Source organism: Culex pipiens, chromosome 2 (genome assembly GCF_016801865.2).
Source record: "Culex pipiens pallens isolate TS chromosome 2, TS_CPP_V2, whole genome shotgun sequence".
Classification (NCBI taxonomy): domain Eukaryota; kingdom Metazoa; phylum Arthropoda; class Insecta; order Diptera; family Culicidae; genus Culex; species Culex pipiens.
In genome coordinates, this window is record NC_068938.1 from 66,037,271 (window position 1) to 66,063,459 (window position 26,189).

The window sequence follows — 26,189 nt, forward strand, 5'->3', positions numbered from 1 at the left end:
GAAAAAAAATCTGCAGGTGGAATAAAAGCTGTATAAAATCATATATAATTAAATTACGTTTTACGGTGTGTTTCGTTGTACACAATAAAGAAAACAAAATCAGCTGGTCTGTTTTTTGGTACCAGCTTTTTCATCAGAGTCATCAGAAAAGTCGCTGATACTTGATTTTTAAGAATATGCCTTGAAAGCCACTACGAAAAATATTTACTACCACTCATTAAACATTTTCGAAAGAAATTTATCAGATTTCCATATTCATATAAAAATTTGCTCGAATTTAAGGAAATCAAAACCATAAATTTCTGATTTGCCATCTCGGTGCTTCGGTCGCCTATAAAATATGTCAGTGAAATGTTTCGCGGTTTACTTTTAATTTTTTTTTATTTAACTATTTTGGCATTAACTTCTGCGTTCGAACAAACTGTAAATGAAAGTTGATGTTAGAATTCATCAAATAACACAGTTTTGATATTCATAATGTGAACTTATATCCAAATAATTAATAAAAGAAGTAAGGTGTCCGTTACTAAGAAGACCAATTAAAAATCATTCAATTAGAAAATTCTTACTGTTTAAACTTATATTGCATTATATATGATAGAAACTTTAATACTCACTTCACGGTTAAAAATAAAAATTTTGGATAGTTAAAAAAAATCAATCATTTCGACATAATTTAATCTAGTTTCAATTCAAAAGAAACTGATCGAAGTATCATCAGTTTCTAACACACATTTTCTTTAACTCATAAGGCTGTTGAAAATATTTTTCGAAATTTAAGATCCAGATTGTGAACAATCAAAACAAAAGTATTTTTCAAGTATTTCGTCCAAAATCTAATTTGAGTATTAAATAACATATTGCAGTCAATATTAAACATTAAAATATTTTTGCAATTCCGTCGTGAAACTACTTACTTTTCCTGTCATTCTTGAACGACGAAACAGCCTACTTTTCTGTACCAAAAATAAAAGAATCGAATAGTAACCCTTTTCAAAACAAATGCTAAAAAGTTCTACTTTTCAGCACTACAATGGAAGCTGAAAAGATGAACTTTTCAGCACTTGTCAGGAAAAGTTATACTTTTCAACATTTTTTTGATTTGAACGATTCATTGACTCAATGCATGGACATTTGTCCTACAGGGTGTTTTTCGGAATTGCAAAAAACGTTGTATGGAACTCGTTGCAAAACTTGATTTTTCAACACTCGTCGTATTTATCTAACTCGGTGAACCTCGTTAGATAAATGTACGACTCGTGCTGAAAAATCTTCTTTTTGCAACTTGTTGCATAAACTACTATTGCAATTCCGTCGTGAAACTACTTACTTTTCCTGCCATTCTTGAACGACTTTTCTGTACCAAAAATAACAGAATCGAATAGTAACACTTTTCAGCACTTGTTTCGAAAAGTAACACTTTTCAAAATTTTTTTTATTTAAACGATTTATTGACAAAATACATGAAAATTTGACATAAAAATTCACTCAGTGTGTGTGTTTTTGGAATTGCAAAAAATGTTGTATGGAACTCGTTCAAAACTTGATTTTTTCAGCACTCGTCGTATTTATCCAACTCAGTGAACCTCGTTGGATAAATGTACGACTCGTGCTGAAAAAATCCTCTTTTTGAAACTTGCTGCATAAACTACTATTTTAAAACGCTCTATCTATTTTTTCGGAAAACTTGCCAAAACAACTGATGAGCAATTCTCAGAGAATTTAATCATTCTATTTTTTTTGTATTTTCAAATCCGGCTGAAACTCTTTTTGTGTCTTTGGTATGCCCAAAGCAGCCATTTTGCATCATTAGTTTGTCCATATAATATTTTCAATACAAATTTGGCAGCTGTCCATACAAAAATGATATTTGAAAATTAAAAAATCTGTATCTTTTGAAGGAATTTTATGATCAAGACACCAAGGGCAAAGTTGTAGGTATGGATATGGACTACACTGAAAAAATGATACACGGTAAATTTTTTTTCTAATCTAATCTAATCTAATCAGACCCTAGCGCAGCCAATCTTTCGAAGGGATCCTGGAGAGTGCCTTAGGTTAGATGACGCCTAGCACTCTTCTTGTCATTTATTAACATTTGTAGTGCGCCATTGCATCGGAATGCATTGAAACATCACAAGCGTTAAAGCGGCCAGGTCTACTGCGTAAAGCCGTATCGCAGAGAAGACTCGTAATTGGGTTGAGTTTGAGCACTGAGTGTTCGAACAACAACACAATTCTGAATCGACAGGGGAGGAAGAAGCGTGGGGACACACCACCATACGCTCCGAGATTTGGTTGTATTCGTTGGGAGCACCATGCTAAGAAGGTTTGGTACTCCGGGACCAACGAATGCCCTGGACACTATTTGCCGTGGTTATAGCGCCACAACTCGCTCTCTGTAACAGTATTCCTAATTTCAGTCCACGCTTACCAAGTCGTCATGGCCTAGTGGTTAGCATTTTTGCTTACCAATCCAAAGGACGGGGGATCGAACCCCGCCTCGAGCGACTTTGATTTTTCGTTCATATTCATCATTTCAAATTTATGTGTTCTTAACTTTCTCGTTGGGAGCAGATGGGCATCGAACCCAGAACCATTCGCTTACAAAGCGAACACCGTAACCAGTCAGCCACGGCCGCTCCTGATACACGGTAAATTTTTTTTGGTGATTTTTTATTTCACTTTTTGTGACTTAAACTTGATTTGCAACTTTTCAGAAATTTCCAGAATGGGCAAAAAATCTTTGACTGAGTTATGATTTTTTGAATCAATAATTTTTTTTTTAAATCAAAAAATCGGTCACAAAAATTCTTTAATTTAATTTTTCGATGTGAAATCAAATTTGCAATCAAAAAGTACAACAGTGAAATTTTCATAAAGTGCACTGTTTTCATTTAATCCATTTAAGGTAAGTTTTTTCAAAACAGTCGCAGTTATTCATTTTTTTTAGTTAGGGCCCATGTTTGCCCACTTTTGAAAAAAATATTTTTGAAGGGCTAAGAATATTCTCGAAAACATAAATCAAGACTAAAATTTCAAAAGGACCAAACATTCAATATTACGCCCTTTTTAAATGTAAGTCCTGATTTTAAAATTTTGAAAATATTTTTTTCGCAAATATCCGAAAATTTCACGAATGTTTCATATTTTAACATTGAAAATCGGACCATTAGTTGCTGAGATATCGACATTATAAAATGGTGATTGTTTGGGTGAGACTTAGAAAACATCAATTTTCCTGTTTTTAATCCTTTGCATGGCAATATCTCAGCAACTAAGGGTCGTATCAACAAAGTTCTAAAAAGCAAAATATAGAAAATTTTCTCAGCTTTTCAAAAACATTGTTTTTTAAAAGTGGGCTAATTAAAAAAATATTAACTGTGACTGTTTTGAAAAGAGTTACCTAAAATGGTTATAACTTGAAAACGAAGCACATTATAAAAAATTTCACTGAAGTACTTTTTGATTGCAAATTTAATTTTACATCGAAAAAAGAAATTGAAAAATTTTTGCGACAATTTATTCAATTTTTGAAAAAAATGTATTGATTCAAAAAATCATAACTCAGTCAAAGATTTTTTGCTCATTCTGGAAATACCTGAAAAGTTGGCATTTTATGTCCCTTAAAACATATCAGAAAATGAAACAAATAAAAATAGTGTTTTTTTTTTAAATCAAGTGTTAGTGACAAAAAGTGAAATTGAAAATCACCACAATTTTTTTTACCGTGCATCTCGTTTTTTTTCAGTGTAGTCCATATCCACACCTACAACTCAGAAAATGAGAAAATTCCTTCAAAAGATACAGATTATTGACAGCAGCCAAATTTGTATGGAAAATTATATGGACAAACTAATGATGCAAAATGGCTTCTTTGGGCATACCGAAGGCACCAAAAAAGTTTCAGCCGGATTAAAAAATACAAAAAATAAAATTAAAGAAAAAAGACCGATTCCGTAGAGAACTGCTCAGGTGGATTTTAACTAACAAAATTTCGCTGTTAGATCTTTTTAAAGAGTGTCTTAAATTATCCATTCTTAAAAATATTTTTTCCGAAAAGTTCAAAAAATTCAAATAAAACTGTTTTAGAGACTTTGATGATTAGATCGTCTTGTTGTACGTGTATTTTTTGTCAAATTGAGTTAATAGCACCATTTTGTGCAGCTCACAATGCCTCACTTTTTGACCTTCACAGATCCCCAAAATTTGATTTCAATCCGGAGATATTCAACGAAATCTGAAAAAAAAAAAACTTCGTGCATTTTTGTCACTTAACATATGAAAGTAGTTTCAATATTGTCGTGCTATCTCGTCACTCCCTGAACATTTATGTAAGTGCAACAACTGGAACAGGTCAGAATGCGTTTGACGCACGTACAAGTTAGACTACCGTAAATATTTGTAATTATAACTCAGGACTCCAGCAACCAACTTCAACCAAACTTTGGGACAATGCACAGAATGGCCAGCCAAACAAAACGTGTTTGTTATTGTTTACATTGCGTGCTTTCGTTTTTGTTTATTCAAGGTCTAATGCGTGTTTCTCGGAACGTCGAAATGGCGGGTGCGAAAAGATATCACAACGACGTCGGCAATGTTCAGCCGGTTTTTTCAAGCATTCCACCGCATGTCTCAATGAACCTTACAAATCGACTAATTGAGACAAACTACTGATTCGCCAATCAGTTCATCAGTCAGTGCCACCCTCCCCCTCCGGCCCTAGCTGACAATCCACAACCAAGCCCTCCCCCCTCCCCCTCCCCCCTCCAAACAGGACTCACCTCACGATAAACGGGCTGTTACAGCTCAGCATGATGTCCTTCTCGCTGTAGGCGTGCTCCTGCTGCTGCTGTCGAACCATCTCAATCTTCTTGAGGTATTTGAGGGCGAACGTTTTCCGGTCCTGGCACTGGACCAGCTCGACGCGGCCAAACCCACCGATGCCGAGCGTGCCGATGTAGGTGAGGTCGTGCAGCTGGATGTGGTCGTACTCTGCTTCAACCAAGAAGTGGGTGATGGGAGCGGCGAAAATCCAGAGAGAAACCGAAAAAGGGAAGATAACAAGAATTATATGAATAATGCCACTCACTGTCCAGGGGGGAGAAGGGGAGTCCGTCCGTTCCGGGATTCCCCACCACTTCGTAATCTGGCCGGATGGCTCGCTGGTGATCCGGTCTTGAACTGGAGACCCTGAACCTGGTGCCACTGGCACTGCCATTGCCACCTCCCGTGGGAATCTGCAGCGTTCTGCAGTTCTCTATGAAATCTGCATCAATTTTACTACCAATTTGTAATTTGTGGTTCAAACTCAGTAAACTTTTGGTTTATTGGAGTCTTCTATATTGTATAAAAATCAGTATTTATGTAAGGACGGATTTTATTAAAATATATAATTTTAAACATTCAAACTTTCCAGAGGTTCACTCCCCAGCAAACCAGAGTCACCACGCCCCGTGTCTAACGAGGTGAATTTTGGACGAGAAGTTGTTCAAAATCGGAGAACATGCAATGCAGGCCAACCGAATCGGATTCTTTTTGGTTGCAACCTGCACACAATTGAAACCGAACTAGTCAAGTCAAATGGCAATGGATCCCCTCCCCCTCCCTTTTTGTGCGTTCCAGATTTTGGAATGTGAGGAACAATTTGCATAAATTGGGCTGAGGTGGCTATAGTGCTGGGTGTCAGCTTCCTGCACACTTACCGGAGACAGTTTTCCGACTGCTGGACGTTCGTGGAATATCGTCCGACAGGACTATCTCACGGAGCTGCTCCAGGCCACCGAGGAACTCGTTGAAGGCGCTGCAAAGGGAAAGAGGAAGGTGAAGTAGTTAAGAGAGACAGACCATTAATTATGGGATTTTGATCAAAAGTTGCTAATCACGAAGATTATCTGTTGAGTCTTCTGTGAATAAAAAAAAATAAAAGAAACTGTTATTATAAGGAAAGCACATAGAAAAACAATTTAAACAAGATTCAAGTTTTCCTAACAAAAAATAAAAAATGTTACCCATAAGGAAAAAGGTTCTTGTAGGTTCCTGGACCCTCCGAAGGTGTTTTGTTGAAAAACTCAATAAAATCACAATTTCATGCGAATATTTGTCCACACATGTTTGATTTGACATGTTGACTGTCATTAAGAGGCAGTATTTGTAGATTCTGCTCGGTTTGTTCTAGAGGTCGTATCGAGGTGCTCCGATTTGGATGAAACTTTCAGCGTTTGTTTGTCTATGCATGAGATGAACTCATGCCAAATATGAGCCTTCTACGACAAAGGGAAATGGGGTAAAACGGGCATTGAAGTTTGAGGTCCAAAACACATGAAAAATCTAAGAATTGCTCGCATTTCCGTTAAACTTCATCAATTCCAACTCTCTAAGATGCATTCAAATGGTCTTTCGAAGTCCTTCAAAATGTGCTGTAGACATCCAGGATTGGTTTAACTTTTTCTCATAGCTTTTGCAAATTACTGTAAAAATTGGTTTTTTTTAAACCTTAATATCTTTTTGCAACAGCCTCCAACACCCATACTCCCATAGGCCAAAAGATAGGTAATTTCATGGACTATAAGCTTACGGTATTAACTTTTTGGCCAATCGCAGTTTTTCTCATAGTTTTACGATTTTTCTAGAACAGACATTTTACAACGTTAGTTTTTGCCCTGTAGGCCAAGAAGACGGCACTTTTTGGTCTCAATTTTGTCATATTCGGAATCCTCGGTCAATTTCACGTAAGTTAGAAGTATTGGAGTTGTAATTTTGATTTAAAAAATAATTAAATAAAACATTTTTGAAAAAAGAAATAGATCTTATTTTCCCTATGATCAATACGTCAAATGCTGTATCAAGTAGGCGAAAACTTGTTTACCCCTAATCCGACAAAATTCTAAATAATATTTTAATTAATTCTAAATGTCATTTTTTCCAATCAAATTCAAAATTCCAACACCTCAATCTAATGTAAAATTTTCTGAGGATTCCGAATATGTCAAAATTGAGACAAAAAAGTGCCGCTATGGAGGCCTACAGGGCAAAAACTAACGTTGTAAAATGTTTGTTCTAGAAAAATCGAAAAACTATGAGAAAAACTGCGATTGGCCAAAAAGTGAATACCGTGGGTTTATAGTCCATGAAATTCCCTAACTTTTGACCTATGGGAGTATGGGTGTTGGAGGCTGTTGCCAAAAGTTATTAAGGTTTTAAAAAAATCAATTTTTAACAGTAATTTGCAAAAGCTATGAGAAAAAACTAAACCAATCCTGGATGTCTATAGCACATTTTGAAGGGCTTCAAAAGACCTTTCGAATACATCTAAGAGAGTTGGAATTGATGAAGTTTTACGGAAATGCGAGCAATTTTAAGATTTTTCATGTGTTTTGGACCTCAAACTTCAATGCCCGTTTTACCCCATTTCCCTTTGTCGTAGAGGGCTCATATTTGGCATGAGTTCATCTCATGCATAGACAAACAAACGCTGAAAGTTTCATCCAAATCGGAGCACCTCGATACGACCTGTTTCACATCGGTGAAAAACTCGCTCTTAAATTGTCCTTTTTGCCAAAATAAGTGTTTTGAGTTCGTCATCTGAAATCTAACTTGGCCGCTAGCTTTTTCACAACAATGCATCATTAATTTTTTTTATTGAATTAATTATCCAAGCATGTCTTGACTGATTATTTTACTTCAGTCAGTCGAAATAATGTTAATTTAAGGAACGTTACCTACTGAAATAACATCAGGAACTGCTCAATTTCAAGCAAAATTCCAAAGTGGAACCCTATTAATTTCACCTTCAAAAATGGAGAAATGTATTTAAAAAACTAAAATGTTTGCTCTGATCAATTTGCAAATTGCCAAAACTGATTATATGTTAAAAGTACCAAAGGTATTAGATTACGGCAAACAAACAAACAAACTTTTTGACAGTTTGACTGCATTTGTTTGCAGAAACTTCAACCGTCATACATTTTGCATTATTTTTGAGTTCGCCGCCAAGTATGCGAGTTTGGCAAACTGTCAAACACAAAAAGTGGGAGTGTGTTTTTTTGTATGTCATAGTCTAATATCTCCTTAAACTGTAACATCATAATTGATGTTTGAAATAATAACCAATGATTAAAAAAAAAAACAAAAAAAAAGTTTGGTCATGAACTGTAGACAAATATACTGTTTTGTTCTGGTGAACTATTCAACTAATTGCCACGAAAATTTTACATCAAAATTACTTTTTCAACTCATTTAGAGTGATTTTTGACACGTTTTCTATGATCATTAGCATTATCCTGATCATTATATTTCTGCATAAAAGCAATCAGGCCGTTGCAAATATTTTTTGAAGTTTATGTCCCTTGACTCTGGCCAAAGTCCCCCACGACTTTAAGGGGGGGGGGGGGGGGGGAGGGGCAAACAAATAAAAATTGAAATTACAAGCCACGGTTTTAATTTTAATTTCAAAAAAAGTGTTTAAAAATGCATTTCACCCCTGCCAAGAGGTCTTGCAATTTTAAGTTTTGAAAATACCAGTTTTGGCGAAGTTTTTTTTAATCAAAAAAAAAAAAACTTTTTGCTGTAAATATTGCACAACGATTTTTTTTCAATTGTTGGTTTGTTGGTCGATTTCAAATATGCTCAATATGGTTTTAAACGCAGGAAAATGCATTTCAAATTAATTTCAGTTTATCCGACATCTTTTTCCATTAAAATTATGAAATTTTTTGAAAAAATATTTTTGTCGGACCGATTCAAACCTAACCCTTCAAGGGTTAGGACGAATTTGTATGGAACATTATATGGACAAGCTAATGATGCAGTATGGCTTCTTTGAACATACCGAAGGCACCAAAAAGGTTTCAGCCGGATTAAAAAATACAAAAAAAAAACGAATGAACAAAATCTCAGAGAATTGTTCAATATTGAAATTCTGAATGCTCGTTGGCTTTACTAGGGTGCCTTAAAAACTAGGGTGGTTAAAATACCCTAAAAATCATCATTTCTGAAAATCAAGTCTGAAGGTTTTTCTAAAACATAATCCCGATTTTTGGTTTAAAGAGCAGAAATCATAAAGCTTAATCAGCTTGGTGTGACGATTTTTAAGTTGACGTTTTTTTTGCATACAGAAGTATGGACAAACATTTTGCCGCCGAGTTACGATTTTTTGAAAAAAAATATTTTTGGAAAAAATAGAAGATTTTGCCCAGAAATTTTATTGAATTTAATTTTTAGTGTTAAATCAAATTTGCAATCAAAAAGTACATATTCTTTGGTTAGGTGTGTGTGTGTGTGTGTGTGTGTGGTCCAATCCAATACCCGCTAACTGGTAGCGATATTATGGGAAAGTATAATTTGTATCAGACTTTGTATATGCCGAATGCTGATACAACTTATCTCAGTCCCGGGTATTAGGTGGTGATAGCCCTCGCGCTGCTTCCAACGACCCGTTTCAGAATGACAGAGCTCCTTGCGGTCCAATTCCGAGGTCGCTGGGCATTGTTCGGCCCCGCCTAAACATAGAAGCAAGCATCTGAAGGAAACTCGATCTATATTTAGACTTCCAATCCCCTCAGGCAAATCAGGGCTCAGCGCGTATTTAATATGAGAAGATAACATGTTTCAACACTACGGATCAAATTCACTACTTGAGTGTAAACCTTCTGATGGCCGACTGCTTAGCGTCCCAGACCACCAATCCAGAGGTGTGAGTTCGAATCCCACCTGGTTCATTTTCGTTTTTTGTTCATATTCAAAGTTCAAATTCAGCATTCCAAATTTCAAAGGTACCGGCCGGGATTTGATCCCTGAACCTTCTGCTTGTGAGGCAGAAGCCGTAACCATTAAGCCACGGAGCCGGTTACATATTCTTTGGTTAGGTGCACCTTTTTGAAAATATAGTCACTCAATGTTCAATTTCAACTGAAAAATCCCGCTTTTCGATTTTTAAAATAGTGTCCATGATTGTCCATTCCAAGAATATCGTTTTCGAATTCGTAAAATTTCCAATAAAACTGCCTAAGAGACATTGAAGATTCGACCTCTGGTTGCTGAAATACAGCGAATAAAAGGAAAGAAACTAGAAAATTGAAGTTTTCCAATTCTCATCCAAACAGCCTTTAAATTTCTAATAGGGTTCATCCATGAACCACGTGGGCATTTTTTGGGTATCGGGACCCCCCTCCCCCTCCTCGTGAAACCCCCCTTCCCCCTTCCTAATATGACCACGTGTTTTACGGCTGGACCCGTACCATTATCTCAAAAAATAATACTCAATGTTAAAAATTTAACGTTTGTAAAATTTGTGATTCTTTCGATAAAATATTTTGAAATTGTTTGAATCAAAACTTATATTTCAATGGGAGAAATTCTGAATTCTGTTAGTCCTTATACTAAAATTTTCAAAATATTTTTTTAAATATAATAGCATTGCTGGGACCCGTGGTGTAGGGGTAAGCGTCATTGCCTCTCACCCAGTCTGCCTGGGTCCTGTCTCGGTGGAGTTGATGGTAGGCAGTTGGACTTACAATCCAAAGGTCGTCAGTTCGAATCCCGGGATGGATGGAAGCTAAGGTGTAAATAGAGGTTTGCAATTGCTTCAACAATCAAGCCTTCGGACACCTAGTTTCGAGTAGGAATCTCGCAATTGAACGTCAAGGCAAGGCTGTAGAGCGAATAATTTGGTTTTGATTTTAATTTCAGAAAATTTCAAGGCCTTTACTGCCGTTCTACGTATGATTGTCCCATGTCATTTTTGGACGATTATGACTTTTTATCATTTTTAAGCTTAATTTTACGTATATTTTCAGAAAAAACACATAAAATCATCTTTGTTCAGAAAATCACTGAAAACAACCCATCGTTAATATTCTACGCATAATTGTCCCACCAAGGATTTTCTATCACGAAATCATGAGTTTTAAGAAGCATTTCATCTTGTGTACCTGTTTAGCTGTAAGAGGATTACAAATAAGGGTGATAAAATGTTAACCGGGGTGATTAGGGACATATAGGGCGAATAGGGACCCACGGGACAATTATGCGTAGAAACACAGAAATCGATCGAAAAATTTCAATCGCGTTTTTCTCAGTTGCACTTTTTTGAACATGGGACAATTATGCGTAGAACGGCAGTTTACAGAACCAAAAATATGGCGAATTGAATTTTGAAAAATACCGAAAAAGACCCCAATACCGCAGGAAGGTTAAACTAGAGATATCTTCATTTGAAAATGTGTAATTTTCAAGGCAAAAGTTTATGGGACCAACTTAACAAAATTCGAAAATTGTCCAACTATATGTTTTCCATGTAATTTTTTCCAGAATTCTCAAAATATCGATTTTTGGTCATATTTTGTAGTGACTAACGTCTTTTTTACCCTATTTTTATCTCTTTCAATTTTTGGTTTTACACAATAGGTACCAAAGTCATGTCTGGACCACCCTAAAGGTTCCTCAAGATCTTCTCAGATTTTTTCAAAGCAAAACGCTGTACTCACATTCGATTCAGCGTCAAGCATTCCGTCCCGGGTGGATTTGCCACGATGCTCGCCAACCGGCGATCCTCGTGCAGCAGCGCCTGCTCCCCAAAGTACGCCCCCCTCTGCAGCGTCCCCACCAGCTTATCCGTCCCACTGCGATCCGTCTTGATCACGTTCACACTACCCCCGCGGATAATGTAGAACTTATCGCCCGGATCTCCCTGCTGAATGATCGTCGATCCGGTCGCGTAGAATTCCTGCAAGTAAGGTTGGTGTTTATGGACTTTGAAGTTAGCATAATGTTTTTCGTCTTACCCGCTTCAGCAAGTCGGAGATCTTGTGCAGCTTCTCGATCTGGAGATCCCTCAGAATCGACACCGTACTCAGGAACTTGACGTTTTCCTCGCGCTCCTTCCTCCCGCTCTTCATCATGATCTTCTGGAAGATCTTGCGCTCCAGCATCCACACCTTCGCTTCGGTGGTCACCCGAATCGACGCGAACCGTTTCGCCTTGTACAGGATGGCCAGCTCGCCAAAGACCACGCCGCGGCCAAAGGACTTGATGACCTTGTTCTCGACCACCACCTCGTACGTCCCCTCGGCGGACACGAAAAAGTGCGCCCCGATGTCGCCCTCCTTGATGATGTAGCTGTTGGGTGGGAACACCATCGGACTCATCGCGTCCGTAACGGCTTTGAGCCGTTCCTCGTCCATGAGGTTGTTCAGGAACTCGTTCACCGTGATCGCCTTCTTGATGAGTAGTTCGGCGTCACGAGTTTTTGGATGGCTTGGGATCACGATCTCGCGGGATGTTTTCGGCTCGGGCTTGTCCGACACGACGCCCTCTTTGCGAGCTTTTTTTAGGATTCCCGACCGGCTGTTGTTGAGTTCTTCGATCTTGGGTGGTGGGTTCGAGTCTTGGGATTCTCGCTGTTGGGGGAACTTGCTGGGATAGGGTTCCTCGATTGGGGTCGGTGGAGGATCGCGACTTGGCGGTGGAACGGTGGGTTCTGGGATCGTCTTTATTGTTTCATGGCTCACTTGGATGTGCTCCGCTCGGCTGATCATGCCGTTGATCTCGGGTGGTGTCCGGGGTGGGGGTAACTTGGGTGGTGTGGGTTCCTCGTCCTGCGAGGTATCGTCATCACCGTGGTCATCACTGTTGTTAAGCCTGCTTACGCTGATCCGAGGTGGAGGCAGCTTCGGTGGATCCGGCTCGTCCTCCTCTGATGTGAAGACTTCTGGGACGGACTCCTCCACCAGCCTGGACAGCGTTATCGTGTCGTAATCGTCCGAAGTCTCCGACTGCAGGGGCTTCAGTGGGGCCTTCTTTCGCTGGTGGACGGACTTTGGCTGCGGGACGAGATTCGAACTGGTCTGCTGGACCTTCTGTCGTTGCACGATCGGTTCCTGGATCGCCCGAATGACCTCCGTCTGGCTGATCCTGTTTTGGAGTTCTTTGATCTCCTGCCTCAGCTTGACCAGCTGGACCTTGTCGTCGTTGTTGGGCTCACTCCTCAGCTTGGACTCCAGCGCCAGCTGCAAGAGTATTTTCGTTTGCTGAATCTCCTTTAGCAGTTCCTGGTTGACGTTTACGTATTCCGCCGAGCTGGCACTTATCCGGTCCTTGGGGGGAGGGCTGCTCTTGACCGTGGGTGCCACTTTACGGGTGAACTGAGGTTGAGGCGCGGGGGTTGGCTTCGTTGAGCTGGATTCATACGTCGAGGAGGACTCGTTGGAGGTGGTGTTCTGCTCGTCCAAGCTGCCAAGGCCGGACTCGCGGGTTCCCTTTGGGGATAGTTTTCCGTTGGGTGCTGGGGATCCATAGCGTACCGGGTTGAACTCGCGATCGTATACGGTGGTGCTTATTCGGACGGGCTGAAATTGAGAAGTTTGAAGATTTTGAGAAATGGTTTTGGAACTTCTGGATTGTTCAGGTCTTGCTAAAGTTCTTGAAATTTTAAGTGAAAAGGTTTCCTATGGAATAGGTCAGAATAGCAAGATTTTGAAAACATAGTCCATACGTCTGACTAAAGTGAGTAAAGTTTTTTTTAAACGCAGATCATATCCGCACAGCTTTGATGAGAATGATCGAATACTTTATTGATATGTGAGGATGATCTCGGTTAACCAAGAATTGTCTGGAGTAAGCTTTGGGTCTACCTCCACAATATGTAAGAGGTCAGCGATATTTGAACCTGGACCATATCTTCATAGCTTCAGTGATTATAATAGACTGTATGGCTGACATATTGGTAAGTTCAAGGGCTTCTTGAAGTTAAGCAAGGTATCAGTAAGTTAGTCTACCAAAAACTTGAAGAACTTTATCAAATTTTTGAACTCAAAAAACATCTGCCACATCAAAATCTTAGAGACCTATCAGTACTTCAGTAGCTTGACTAATTTTGAAAACACCTAGAACTTCAAGAACTTCATTAGCCTCGAGAACTTTAAGAACTCGAAGAAAAAGCTGCGCTAGGCAGCAACCAAATTGATTTGATTGACGTTGCTTGCGCCCCCAAAACATGTTGTCCAACAATTTCCTTGAAACAAAAAAAAACAACCGCGATACCTGCATCGCGATAACGATCTTATGACGTCCAAGACCGCACCGGCAACCGCATCCGAATATCCCTCCTCACTCAACGTTGACGCACATCCTTTCATCGGCGATGAGCTCACAGCAAGTAAAGTAGATTTTAATTACCTCGAAATTTGTTGTGAACCGCAGTTCACACCCTTCTTCATCGAGCTGTTATCTGCCCCGTACCACCCTGAAGTGTGGGTGAAACCTTGTAATTACTTCCAAGTGACTAACCGTGTTTGGTCGTATTTTTGTCGTCGTTGATAACGGACTGTTCGGGGGTGGGTGGGTTACCTGGTTGCAGTTTGACGAAGAAGTCGTTGCCTAGGACAACGTGGACGGAAGCAACCAACAGCAGCAGCAGCCAGCTATCAGGCGATAATTATCTGAGAGAGTGTTGCGAACATTGTAACGCTTCTTGAGGGTGCAGAAATGCGTTGAATAGGTGGGGATTTTGTCAATTGAATGCGACGTTCCAACTTTTGAATTTCTGTGGTACAAATTTTAAGATTAGAATATTCATAAGCCCATTTTGAAAGACTAGCCCGCAAAATTGTATGGAGACCTGCATTGAAAAATTTATTATGCAAAAGGGCTTGAAGCACAAAAACTGCGAAGTTCTGGAGAATTGAATTCTCACCTTTATTCAAATAAAAAATCATTTAAATTCGGACCTTCCTTTACAAAGTATTTAAATAAAGCATTTCAAAGTTCCACGGAAGCTTGCCATAATTACTGCAAAAATAAAATCCGCTTATGCTGATGATTTCACAATCAAACATTTAAAAACATTGTGCAGCTCTCGATGCCTACCAATTATTCGCCCATTGTTTCCCGCTCAAATCGCTCAAAGGGCCCAAAGCTGATTGGCTCGAAAGGATTTCCCCCGGTGAAAAATAATTCCACAAACAAACCACTCCGAGGCGTCCTTCGTAACATCCAATTAGTAGGAGATTGGTTGAAGAGTGTATTCGTCAGCCTTTGCTAGCCTTTTGCACTGATTGTTCCGAGGAAATGTTCTGACCAAACAACCTCTACTCTATCATCGGTGGAAAACAATGCTCACTCAGTTCTCCACTGCCTATCTGTTAATGGCCTATGAGTAATCCCCCCAACAGGCTCTCCCCCGATCAAAGCTTCCAAACTGATAAGATGACTTTGGAATGTCACGACGGCGTCCGAAAATATTCAACGGCGCGCCACGGCAAGATAGCGGCGATGAAAGCACGTTGCCGTGGTGAAAATAAACCGATTTGAGCAACTGACCTGGTAAAGTTCTCACAATTTAAAATTTAAAAAAAAACGAACGAAAATGTTAAAAGTCATTCAAATATTTTTCAAAGCTTAGAGTTTAAAAAAATTTTAATTTTACTGACCGTTCATTTCTTTACAAATTACCCCCAACAAAAGGAGCTTATCAAATGTCGATAGGTTTAAACTGGCTGGCTGATGTTAGGAAACAATCATTTAAAAAACAGCAGCAAAAGTTGACAAAGTGTGACACTTGTGACGTTGTGGGTATCGCAAAAAAATTGCCACTGATAACGGTGGTGATTTACGTTTTTTTTTCGTACTAGATGAGTACGCGTAAACTTGCAGAATTAAAAAAGGAGTTATAAAGTAATTTTGCAATTCCTTTTTAGAAAATACTTTTTCTGTCATTTTAAAGTGATGAGTCTCTGATGACATGCCATAAAAATCACAAAAAAAAGCTGAAATGTTAATTACACAACTGGACAATTTTAAAGTTGACGTCAGTAAACGCTTCAGTTTTGTCGTGTATTAAAAAATTGGAATCGCTGATCACACTACTATCGTCAGAATTGATTTAAATTTAATTCTCTGCCAATAAAAATAATGTTTAATTTGGTTAAAAATGCTTTTGTCATAGATTTATCCAAGATTTTCATGAACAAAAATTCATATTTTTTGGGCAAAATTTTACCGAATTTTCTTGTCCAAGAACGAAAAAGCGTTTATGTGTTGAAAATTACCGTTTTTAAACAATTCAAATCTAACAATTATGTGAATAGCAGAACAAATCGTCGCCATCGTGCTAACTTGTCGTACGTGCATTTTGGGCCAAATTGAGTTAAGAACGCCATTTTGTGCAGCTCACAATGCCTCACCTTTTGACCTTCACAGATCCCCAAAATTCGATTTCAATCTTGAGATATTCAACAAAAACCGAAAAAACTCCGAGCATTTTTGTCACTTTACATATGAAAGTAGTTTCAATCTTGTCGTGCTATCTTGTCACTCCATGAAAATTGATGTAAGTGCGACAAAAGGCCAAAGGGATTTCAGGCCAGGAAAGTCAGGATGCGTTTGTCGCACGTACAAGCTAGACTACCGTAAACATTTATAATTATAACTTGGGACTCCAGCAACCAACTTCAACCAAACTTTGGGACAATGCACAGAATGGTGAGCCAAACAAAACGTGTTTGTTATTGTTTACATTGCGTGCTCTCGTTTTTGAATATTCAAGGTCAAACATTAAAACGCGTTTTTCTCGGAACGTTAAAATGGCGGGTGCGACAAGATAGCACGACGACGTCGAAATGTAAAAGAAAGTCGAAAATAAAAATGCAGAAAACATGTATTTTTCAAGTTGCTTGATTTTAATCCTATACTTAAATTAAAAACAATGAAAACATTGTCAATAAACTAAGTCAAATAGTGTTCAAGTATTCAAGGCAAGTTAAACTGATCTGAGGTAACGAGCTTTTCAAATCAATATAAATAAAATGTTCAATGAAGCCAAGTATTCGTGTAAAATGCATATTTCACAAACCTTTATGAAATTTACAAAAACCGTAAGTTTCAAATAAATTTGCTCATTAGATTTTATCAGTAGGGGAGAGTGGGGAGACTTGATCCCCTGTTTCGTATCTCATATAGCTCTCTCAATTTATCACAAGCTTGAACATTCAACTATGTTTGGCTGATAAGGATACTTCAAAAAATCAAATTTAAAAATCAAATTATCGTTTTCAAACAATTCAAAATCTAACAATTATATGAAGAGCAGAAAAAATGTGAAGAAAAGACGGAAATAAAAAAATACAACTGCAGATAACATGTATTTTTTTAAGTTGAATAATTCAAACCTTTACTTTTACAAAAAAATCAAAATACTGTCAATAAGCTAAATCAAATATTGTTAAAATATTCAAGGCAAGTTAAACTGTTCTAAAGATAACGAGTTTTTTTTAATCTATGAACTTTTTGCATTCATTGAAAGCTTAAACATTCAACTATTTTTGGCTGATTTAACCCTCTACAACCTTACCCCGCCTTTAGAGGGGCTTCGATCTAAAAAAAATCGCTATAAATCAATTTTCCAACCAATTATTGATCTTTAAAAGGCATTGGAAAGAAGAACTCTTAAAATTTCAGGGTTGGATGTTTGACTTTTTTGTCAATGTTTCTAAAAATGACATTTTTTGGCTGTGTTTTTTACAAACATTTCCTATATTTTTAGTAAAAAGAAGTTTACAGTATTTTTTGTGGTGTCCCAAACAATGCATCCACGCTTTTTTTGCAATTCAAATGATGATGGTGCCATTCTTTAGCAGAAAATGTGAAAAACATGCAATAAAAAAAAAGTGACTGTAAAAACGTGTAAAAATAAGATAGGCAAAATGCACTTATATAAGGTGGTACAATAGGCCAAATACTACCCAAAACAATCATAAACTAAACAAGATAAATGAAAATTAAAATACTAAAAATAAAACAAGAAAAATATAAAACAAAAGATGCAAATGGTTCAAACTGCAGGAAGTTATATACTAAACCCAATTGAAATACTAAAAACCCAAACTAAACCAATTAATTTATCTTGAGGCTGATTCCAGTGACTAATTGCACTTTTCAAAACCATTGATGGTAAAAATAGTATGACGAAAATTTTTACGTCAAGTGCGTTAGGGATTTGTAGTTGATAAGTTAAAGTTTATCAAACAATACATGTATAAAACACATTTTATGCAGCATGATTCGAAACAAAAGTTCTCCGATCGGGCGCAAAATTTTTCTGGGGGTTCCTTGGCCGAAATAATTAGACCCGTATTTTTTTTGTTTGGCCATTAGGGTGGTCCAAAAAATGGGAATTTTTTTGCCGATTTTCACAAAAACCACATTTTTCAAAAAAATCATAACTCCGCACCATTTCAACCGATTTTAGTTGTCTCGGGATATTGAAAACATAACTTTACCATTTTTTGATATGTTATGTAAATTTTTTCGAGGAATCAGGCATAGGCTCTTTGGTCCCGAGACCCTCAAAAAAGCATTTTCAAATGTTAGCCAAGATATTTTAAACTTTGAACTATTTTTCCTTAAAAGTGTATCTAATACCCTTTCGTTTGCATCCAAGACAGCTAAAATCCGTTAAAATGGTACGGAGTCATGATTTTTTTTTTTAAATGTGGTTGTTGCAAAAATCGACAAAAATTCCCATTTTTTGGACCACCCCAATGGCCAAACCAATAAAAACGGGTCAAATTATATCGGCCAAGGATTCCCCAGAAAAATTTTGAGCCCAATCGATCGATTTTTTCGAAGTATGCTGTTTTCGTGGGGAATTGCCGTATGAATAAATTTTAAGTGTTTTCTAATCACATCAAAACAAAGAAAAAAGATCTCTTGGAGTTTTTGTGTAGCACTGTTTATACAAATGTATGTAACTCAATCTGAACCATTTTTTCTTTGTTTTCCACAATCGAATAGAGTAAATTTTACACAACTTTCTAGAACAAAGCTATTTTTTTAACCACATGCTAACTAGATACAGGCTAGGGATCAACTGTCCCCGGGAATCAAGTCTCCCCACTCTCCCCTATACACTAAAATAAAATAATAGCACCAAATTCCTTTATTCTAGGAATTTTGCCTCTTTTCCTTATTTAGTAATCGGGTTTTTTGGATTACTTAATAAGGAAAGGAGTCAAAATTTCTAGAATTTAGGAATTTAGTACTTTTATTTTTTTTCAGTGTATGTCTCTTGAAAATGGATGAAATCGGAACAACAAATAAATCATGTTCAACTATGATATAAAAATTTAAATCAAACTGGGTGGATAGAAATTTTCTTCCAATCAAAAGTTTTGCGAAAATCTTTGTTTACAATTATAATAAAATTAGAAATTAAAGCAAAAATTTTCCAAAAAAAAAAAAAAATAAGAGCACTCCTAGTTTTTAATGAAATCAGACTCAACAACATAATTATGTGTATTTAAAACATATAATTTCATGGTTCATTTTTAAAATGACATCTTCAAATAAAAACGAAAAAGGAAAGAGGATGACAAGAAGTTAAAAGCAACTAAACTAAATGTTCAAAACAGAATTTGTGTACCGCCAGTGCGGGTGAATATGTGTTTTAAAAACGATTTACCTCTCGTAATTTGAAACTATTTAAATGGCTTCGACAATATTTTTTCCTTCACAATATATGATGAAGTTAGATAATTTCTGGAGTTTTTTTTTTAAAAGGACCAATAAACCAAATTTCTAGTTTTTGCTTTTTGGGTGTTTTTCAATACCCCTGACTCATGGCGGTTTCAAAAACTCCCAAAAAGCAAAAACTGGAAATTTGGTTTATTGGTCCTTTTCAAAAAAAACTCCAGATTTCTACTTTTAATGCAAACCGTTTAAACATTTATTCAATCTCACCTCCAGACTTAATATCTTCCCCAAGGAAAAAAATTGTAATACTTTTTGCATCAAATAAAAGAAATACAAAAGTTCAACCTTTTTCTTTCACATTCTAAACGAAAAGCGTTGGTTTTATTAGCAAGCTTTAATTACATGTTTGTCTCCTGACTAAGAAAAAGCTAGAAAAGCACTGAACGTCTCTGATCGAATTTTGTCCGGTATGAAAAATTGGTATGTTTAACGTTTTGAAATATTTCCAACTAAAGTTGGATTCGTTTAAAAAAAATCCATACATAAATTTTCGAAAATCTGTAACTTTTGAGGGAATTTTATGATCACTTGCATTTTTGGAAAAGTTTAAGGTATTTATGAGGACAGTTAAGAAAATAATAGGTACAGTTAAACCTCGTATAAGAGCGCCTCGCATATGCAACTTTGCATATACGAGTCATTCCACCTGATTCGGTTTTGTCGCAAGAGTTGCATATGCGAGGTACAGGGCTTATGGGATTTTGGCTATATGGGAGACATGGGCGATATTTTAATAAAAAATCAACTAAACTATACAAATTTATAGTGTTTTGGAATCGTTATGAAGTCAGCTTTACAGCTACACCAAATTTACATGGTTTACGATGTTCTAGGTCATCCGAAACTTCGTCAAGTTAAGGCCTATGTGTTCAACGCCGTACAAGTATGAGGTAGGCGATTTGACTGTGGTTTTTGACCACAGATCATATCCGGATAGCCTCAGGGAGGTTCAGGGACTAGTCTACCGGTATGTGGTGATGTTCTGGGTCTTCTGTAGAGTCCCGGGAGGTACGACCGATGGGTCTACCGCCGTAACACGGCAGAGGTCGGTGTTTTTTGACCTCAGATCATATCCAGATAGCATCAGGGAGGTTCAGGGACTAGTCTACCGATATGTGGAAATGTTCGGGGTCTTCTGTGGAGTCCCGAGAGCTACGCCTGAAGGGTCTACCGCCGTAATAAGGCAGAGGTCGGTGGTTTTTGACCTCAGATCATATCCGGATAGCCTCAGGGAGGTTCAGGGACTAGTCTACCGATATGTGGTGATGTTCTGGGTCTCCTGTAGAGTCCCGGGAGCTACGTCCGATGGGTCTACCACCGTAACAAGATACAGGTCAGAAGTTTTTGACCTCAGATCATATTCGGATAGCCTCAGGGTGATTCAGGGACTAGTCTACCGATGTGTGGTGATGTTCTGGGTCTCCTGTAGAGTCCCGAAAGTAACGGCCGATGGCTCTAGCACCGTAACAAGATACAGGTCAGAAGTTTTTGACCTCAGATCATATTCGGATAGCCTCAGGGTGGTTCAGGGACTAGTCTACCGATGTGTGGTCATTTTTTGGGTCTTCTGTAGAGTCCCGGGAGCTACGCCTGAAGTGTCTACCGCCGTAACAAGGCAGAGGTCGATGGTTTTTGACCTTAGATCATATCCAGATAGACTCAGGGAGGTTCAGGGACTAGTCTACCGATATGTGGAGATGTTCTGGGTCTTCTATAGAGCCCCGGGAGTTACGACCGACGGGTCTACCGCCGTAACAAGGCAGAGGTCGATGGTTTTTGACCTTATATAATATCCAGATAGCCTCAGGGAGGTTCAGGGACTAGTCTACCGATGTGTGGTGATGTTCTGGGTCTTCTGTAGAGTCCCAGGAGTTACGGTCAATGGGTCTACCACCGAAATAAGGCAGAGGTCACTGGATTTTGATCTTAGATCATATCCGGATAGCCTCAGGACGGTTCAGGGAATAGTCTACCGATGTGTTATGATCTTTTGGGTCTTCTGTAGAGTCCCGGAAGTAACGGCCCTGAGGCTATTCGGATATGATCTGAGATCAAAAACCACAGACCTATATCTTGTTACGGCGGTAGACCCATCGGCCGTAACTCCCGGGATCTTACAAAAGACCTATCACATCGGTAGTCTATCCCCAGAACCTCCCTGAGGCTATCCGGATATGATCTGAGGTCAAAAACCTCCGACCTCTATCTTGTTACGGTGGTAGACCCAACGGCCATTACTCCAGGGACTCTACAGAAGACCCAAAAAATGACCACACATCGGTAGACTAGTCCCTGAACCACCCTGAGGCTATCCGAATATGATCTGAGGTCAAAAACTTCTGACCTGTATCTTGTTACGGTGGTAGAGCCATCGGCCGTTACTCCCGGGACTCTACAGGAGACCCAGAACATCACCACATATCGGTAGACTAGTCCTTGAACCTCCCTGAGGCTATCCGGATATGATCTGAGGTCAAAAACCACCGACCTCTGCCTTATTTCGGTGGTAGACCCATTGGCCGTAACTCTTGGGACTCTACAGAAGACCCAGAACATCACCACACATCGGTAGACTAGTCCCTTAATCTCCCTGAGGCTATCTGGATATGATCTTTGGTCAAAATCCACCGACCTCTGCCATGCTACGGCGGTAGACCCATTGACCGTAATTCCCGGGACTCTACAGAAGACCCAGAACATCTCCACATATCGGTAGACTAGTCCCTGAACCTCCCTGAGTCTATCTGGATATGATCTAAGGTCAAAAACCATCGACCTCTGCCTTGTTACGGCGGTAGACACTTCAGGCGTAGCTCCCGGGACTCCACAGAAGACCCAGAACATTTCCAAATATCGGTAGACTAGTCCCTGAACCTCCCTGAGGCTATCTGGATATAATCTGAGGTCAAAAACATCTGACCTCTATCTTCTTACGGTGGTAGACCCATCGGCCGTTGCTCCCAGGACTCTACAGGAGACCCAGAACATCACCACATATCTGTAGACTAGTCCCTGAACCTCCCTGAGTCGAGGTCCCTGAACCTCCATGAGTCGATCTGGATATGATCTAAGGTCAAAAACCATCGACCTCTGCCTTGTTACGGCGGTAGACACTTCAGGCGTAGCTCCCGGGACTCCACAGAAGACCCAGAACATTTCCAAATATCGGTAGACTAGTCCCTGAACCTCCCTGAGGCTATCTGGATATAATCTGAGGTCAAAAACATCTGACCTCTATCTTCTTACGGTGGTAGACCCATCGGTCGTACCTCCCGGGACTCTACAGAAGACCCAGAACATCACCACATACCGGTAGACTAGTCCCTGAACCTCCCTGAGGCTATCCGGATATGATCTGAGGTCAAAAACTACCGACCTCTGCCGTGTTACGGCGGTAGACCCATCGGACGTACCTTCAGGGACTCTACAGAAGACCCAGAACATCACTACATATCGGTAGACTAGTCCCTGAACCTCCCTGAGGCTATCCGGATATGATCTGTGGTCAAAAACCACAGTCAAATCGCCTACCTTATACTTGTACGGCGTTGAACACATAGGCCTTAACTTGACGAAGTTTCGGATGACCTAGAACATCGTAAACCATGTAAATTTGGTGTAGCTGTAAAGCTGACTTCATAACGATTCCAAAACACTATAAATTTGTATAGTTTAGTTGATTTTTTATTAAAATATCGCCCATGTCTCCCATATAGCCAAAATCCCATAAGCCCTGTACCTCGCATATGCGTGCTTCGCATAAGAAACCCCCATATGAGGTGCATATGCGAGGTTTAACTGTACACGGAACAAAATTTGGTGATTTTTGTGCAACTTTCCCAAAACTGGTATTTTTTTTGATTTTCGAGTTTTTTATTTGTTTTAGGAGACCAAAACCCGCAACATGTGAGCCTATGATGTTATGATTTTTTAAAAAATAATGATTTTTTGGAAAATGTCAAAAATCATGCTTAAACGTTTGTCAAAGAAATATTTGCACATTTTCGATTTAAAAAAATGTGACTAGGGAAAGTATTTGCCGATGGGCCTCCAAAAAGCTACAAATGCTTCATTCACTATTAGAGTGAATTCTGTAACTGGAAGGTCATAAATCAAACGAGGGCATTTCGATAGTTTTTTCGCCTTTGCCATCTCTGGTAGTAACCATGGATGACCATATTTTTTTAAGAGTTCAGAAAATTAGCTACAAAATTGTCTAAGAGACAAGTCTCACCCAAACAACCCACCATTTTTTAATGTCGACATCTTAGCAACTAATAGTTCGATTTTCAATGGTAAAAAAATGAAACAGTCGTGAAATTTTTCGACCTCTTCGAAAACATTATTTTGAATGTTTTTGAATCAAGACTAACATTTCAATATTGAATAATTCCTCCTTTAAAAATTTTAGTCTTGCTTGTTTATGCAGTTAAAATCATAAGTTCCGAGGAAAGTTATCTAAAAATTGATTTTCACAAAATTCAAATTTAAGTAGCTTTTTAAAGAAAGCATACGTGTGAAAGAAAAAGTATGACAAAATAAGTTGCTAAGAGCAGCATGGTGAAGATATATTTTTGGAAATTTTGAATAATTCCGTTTTCCTTCCATCATACTGAGCAAATTACCATACTAAATCAAAAATAAGCATCCATCAGTTCATCAAAAACTGATTACTCCTTCCTGAACACACTTTCGCCCTTTTTTCCCGGTGTGTTCCCAACTCACCACAATGCCGTCATTTCCACCGGTGGCGTCGGGCAGGTTAAATGAACCGTGCTTTCGGGAGAAAAATTTCGCGAAACACGCCATTATTATCACTGCTCTCGTTCCACTTGCTTCTTCCCCACGAGAAGATTGATTTTATTTATTCACTCCCCTTCCTGGTGGGGTTCTCACTCACGTTAACCCACCCACGCCCAGCGTGTTAGTTGATTCATAAATTTTAATTTTCAGCTTCCTGGTTGTTTCTTCTTTGATTTCTGGATCTGCGTGATTTAGAGCTGCTTTTTTCTTCTTATTATCTGCTTCGTTACACTTTCATTTGAGAATTCACACTTTAAAAAAAATCAAATTACCCCCCAGAGAGAAGGGGTGGGAAAATTTCGCGTTCAAACCGCGCGACACCTCGGAAGTGACTGTCCGTCAGTGGCGGGAGACAATTTCTAGCCCACGCCTTAGTCCAAATCAACCAGACAGGTGTGAAGTGTGAACCTCTTGACCGTTTCTTGTGGCTGTTATCAGTTGTTTCTACTCGCGGGTGGAACGCCAAAGACGATGGGTTTTTTGTGTGCTTTTCTTCACACGACTGATAACAGAGTCGACGTTGGGCACGACAGCGAGGGAGAGGTAAACTGGCCACGAAAGATAGCAGGCCAGAATTGGAGCGAAACTTCAAGTGGTGGCGGTAGGGTGACTTTGATTTGTTATGATTGAAAAACGATCGGAAAATACGGGCGGTATTGTACAAATTTCATACATTTGCGCTTTAATATGTTAAAACATAGAAGAATTTTATTTGACAAATATGACATTACACTTTGAAAACGATAGTTCCTACTAGGATTTTGAATAAACGTTTTTTAGCATACAGGAGCTGATAAATATAAATTTTTTAAGCACTTTTGCCTCTTATGCGATTTTTCAACATAATTGGAGTGTAGGCCGGAATCTCAAGTCAATTATTTATCGAAATTTAATTTTTCTCTAAATCAAGATTATTTGTGCTTTAATTTTTATTGTTAAATTTATAGTTTAAGAAAAATGTTAAATACGTTTTTTTTTTAAGTTATTACATATGTGAATTTTAGTTATTCGACGAAAAAAGTCTTCAAAAATGGAAGTCGAGAGGCCATTTCAAATCTGATTTTAAGGTTGTGTCTTTTCACATTCTCACTTGAGCAATTTTCAACAAAAACCGGAATTGGATTAGAGCATTTAAATATACATCCGTTAGAAATGTTTCTTCTTGATTCCAATAGGGTAATTCTCTACCAACTCACACGAAATCGGGAAAAGTTGCCCCGACCCCTCTTCGATTTGCGTGAAACTTTGTCCTAAGGGGTAACTTTTGTCCTTGATCACGAATCCGAGGTCCGTTTTTTGATATCTCGTGACGGAGGGGCGGTACGACCCCTTCCATTTTTGAACATGCGAAAAAAGAGGTGTTTTTCGATAATTTGCAGCCTGAAACGGTGATGAGATAGAAATTTAGTGTCAAAGGGACTTTTATGTAAAATTAGACGCCCAATTTGATGGCGTACTCAAAATTCCGAAAAAACGTATTTTTCATCGAAAAAAACACTTAAAAAGTTTTAAAAATTCTCCCATTTTCCGTTACTCGACTGTAAAAAATTTTGGAACATGTCATTTTATGGGAAATTTAATGTTCTTTTCGAATCTACATTGACCCGGAAGGGTCATTTTTTCATTTAGAACAAAATTTTTCATTTTAAAATTTCGTGTTTTTTCTAACTTTGCAGGGTTATTTTTTAGAGTGTGACAATGTTCTACAAAGTTGTAGAGCAGACAATTACAAAAATTTTCATATATTGACATAAGGGGTTTGCTTATAAACATCACGAGTTATCGCGATTTTACGAAAACAAGTTTTGAAAAAGTTACTTTTTGCGTTTCTCTTTGTTTCATCGTCCGTGTCTGAACCA

General features: G+C 38.4%; 2 protein-coding genes across 3 annotated transcripts in view; both read right to left on the bottom strand.

Annotated features, from left to right (window-relative positions):
- The window catches only part of LOC120418429 (ATP-binding cassette sub-family C member Sur), a 303,151-nt gene that overhangs the window by 79,227 nt on the left and 197,735 nt on the right, over window positions 1-26,189 (bottom strand). The window lies entirely within an intron of this gene.
- On the bottom strand, window positions 4,774-24,592 carry LOC120431661 (cGMP-dependent protein kinase, isozyme 2 forms cD5/T2-like). 2 transcript variants are annotated; one of them, XM_039596768.2, is made up of 5 exons: window positions 24,253-24,592; window positions 11,784-13,346; window positions 11,487-11,725; window positions 5,706-5,803; window positions 4,774-4,998 (listed from the first exon to the last, which is right to left on the bottom strand). In XM_039596768.2, exons 1-5 carry the CDS (start codon window positions 24,334-24,336, stop codon window positions 4,781-4,783), a joined length of 2,202 nt encoding a protein of 733 aa, XP_039452702.1. In that variant the 5' UTR covers window positions 24,337-24,592; the 3' UTR covers window positions 4,774-4,780. The 2 variants fall into 2 exon arrangements, with proteins under 2 accessions (XP_039452702.1, XP_039452703.1); XM_039596769.2 differs by having other exon boundaries at window positions 4,774-4,995; window positions 24,253-24,590.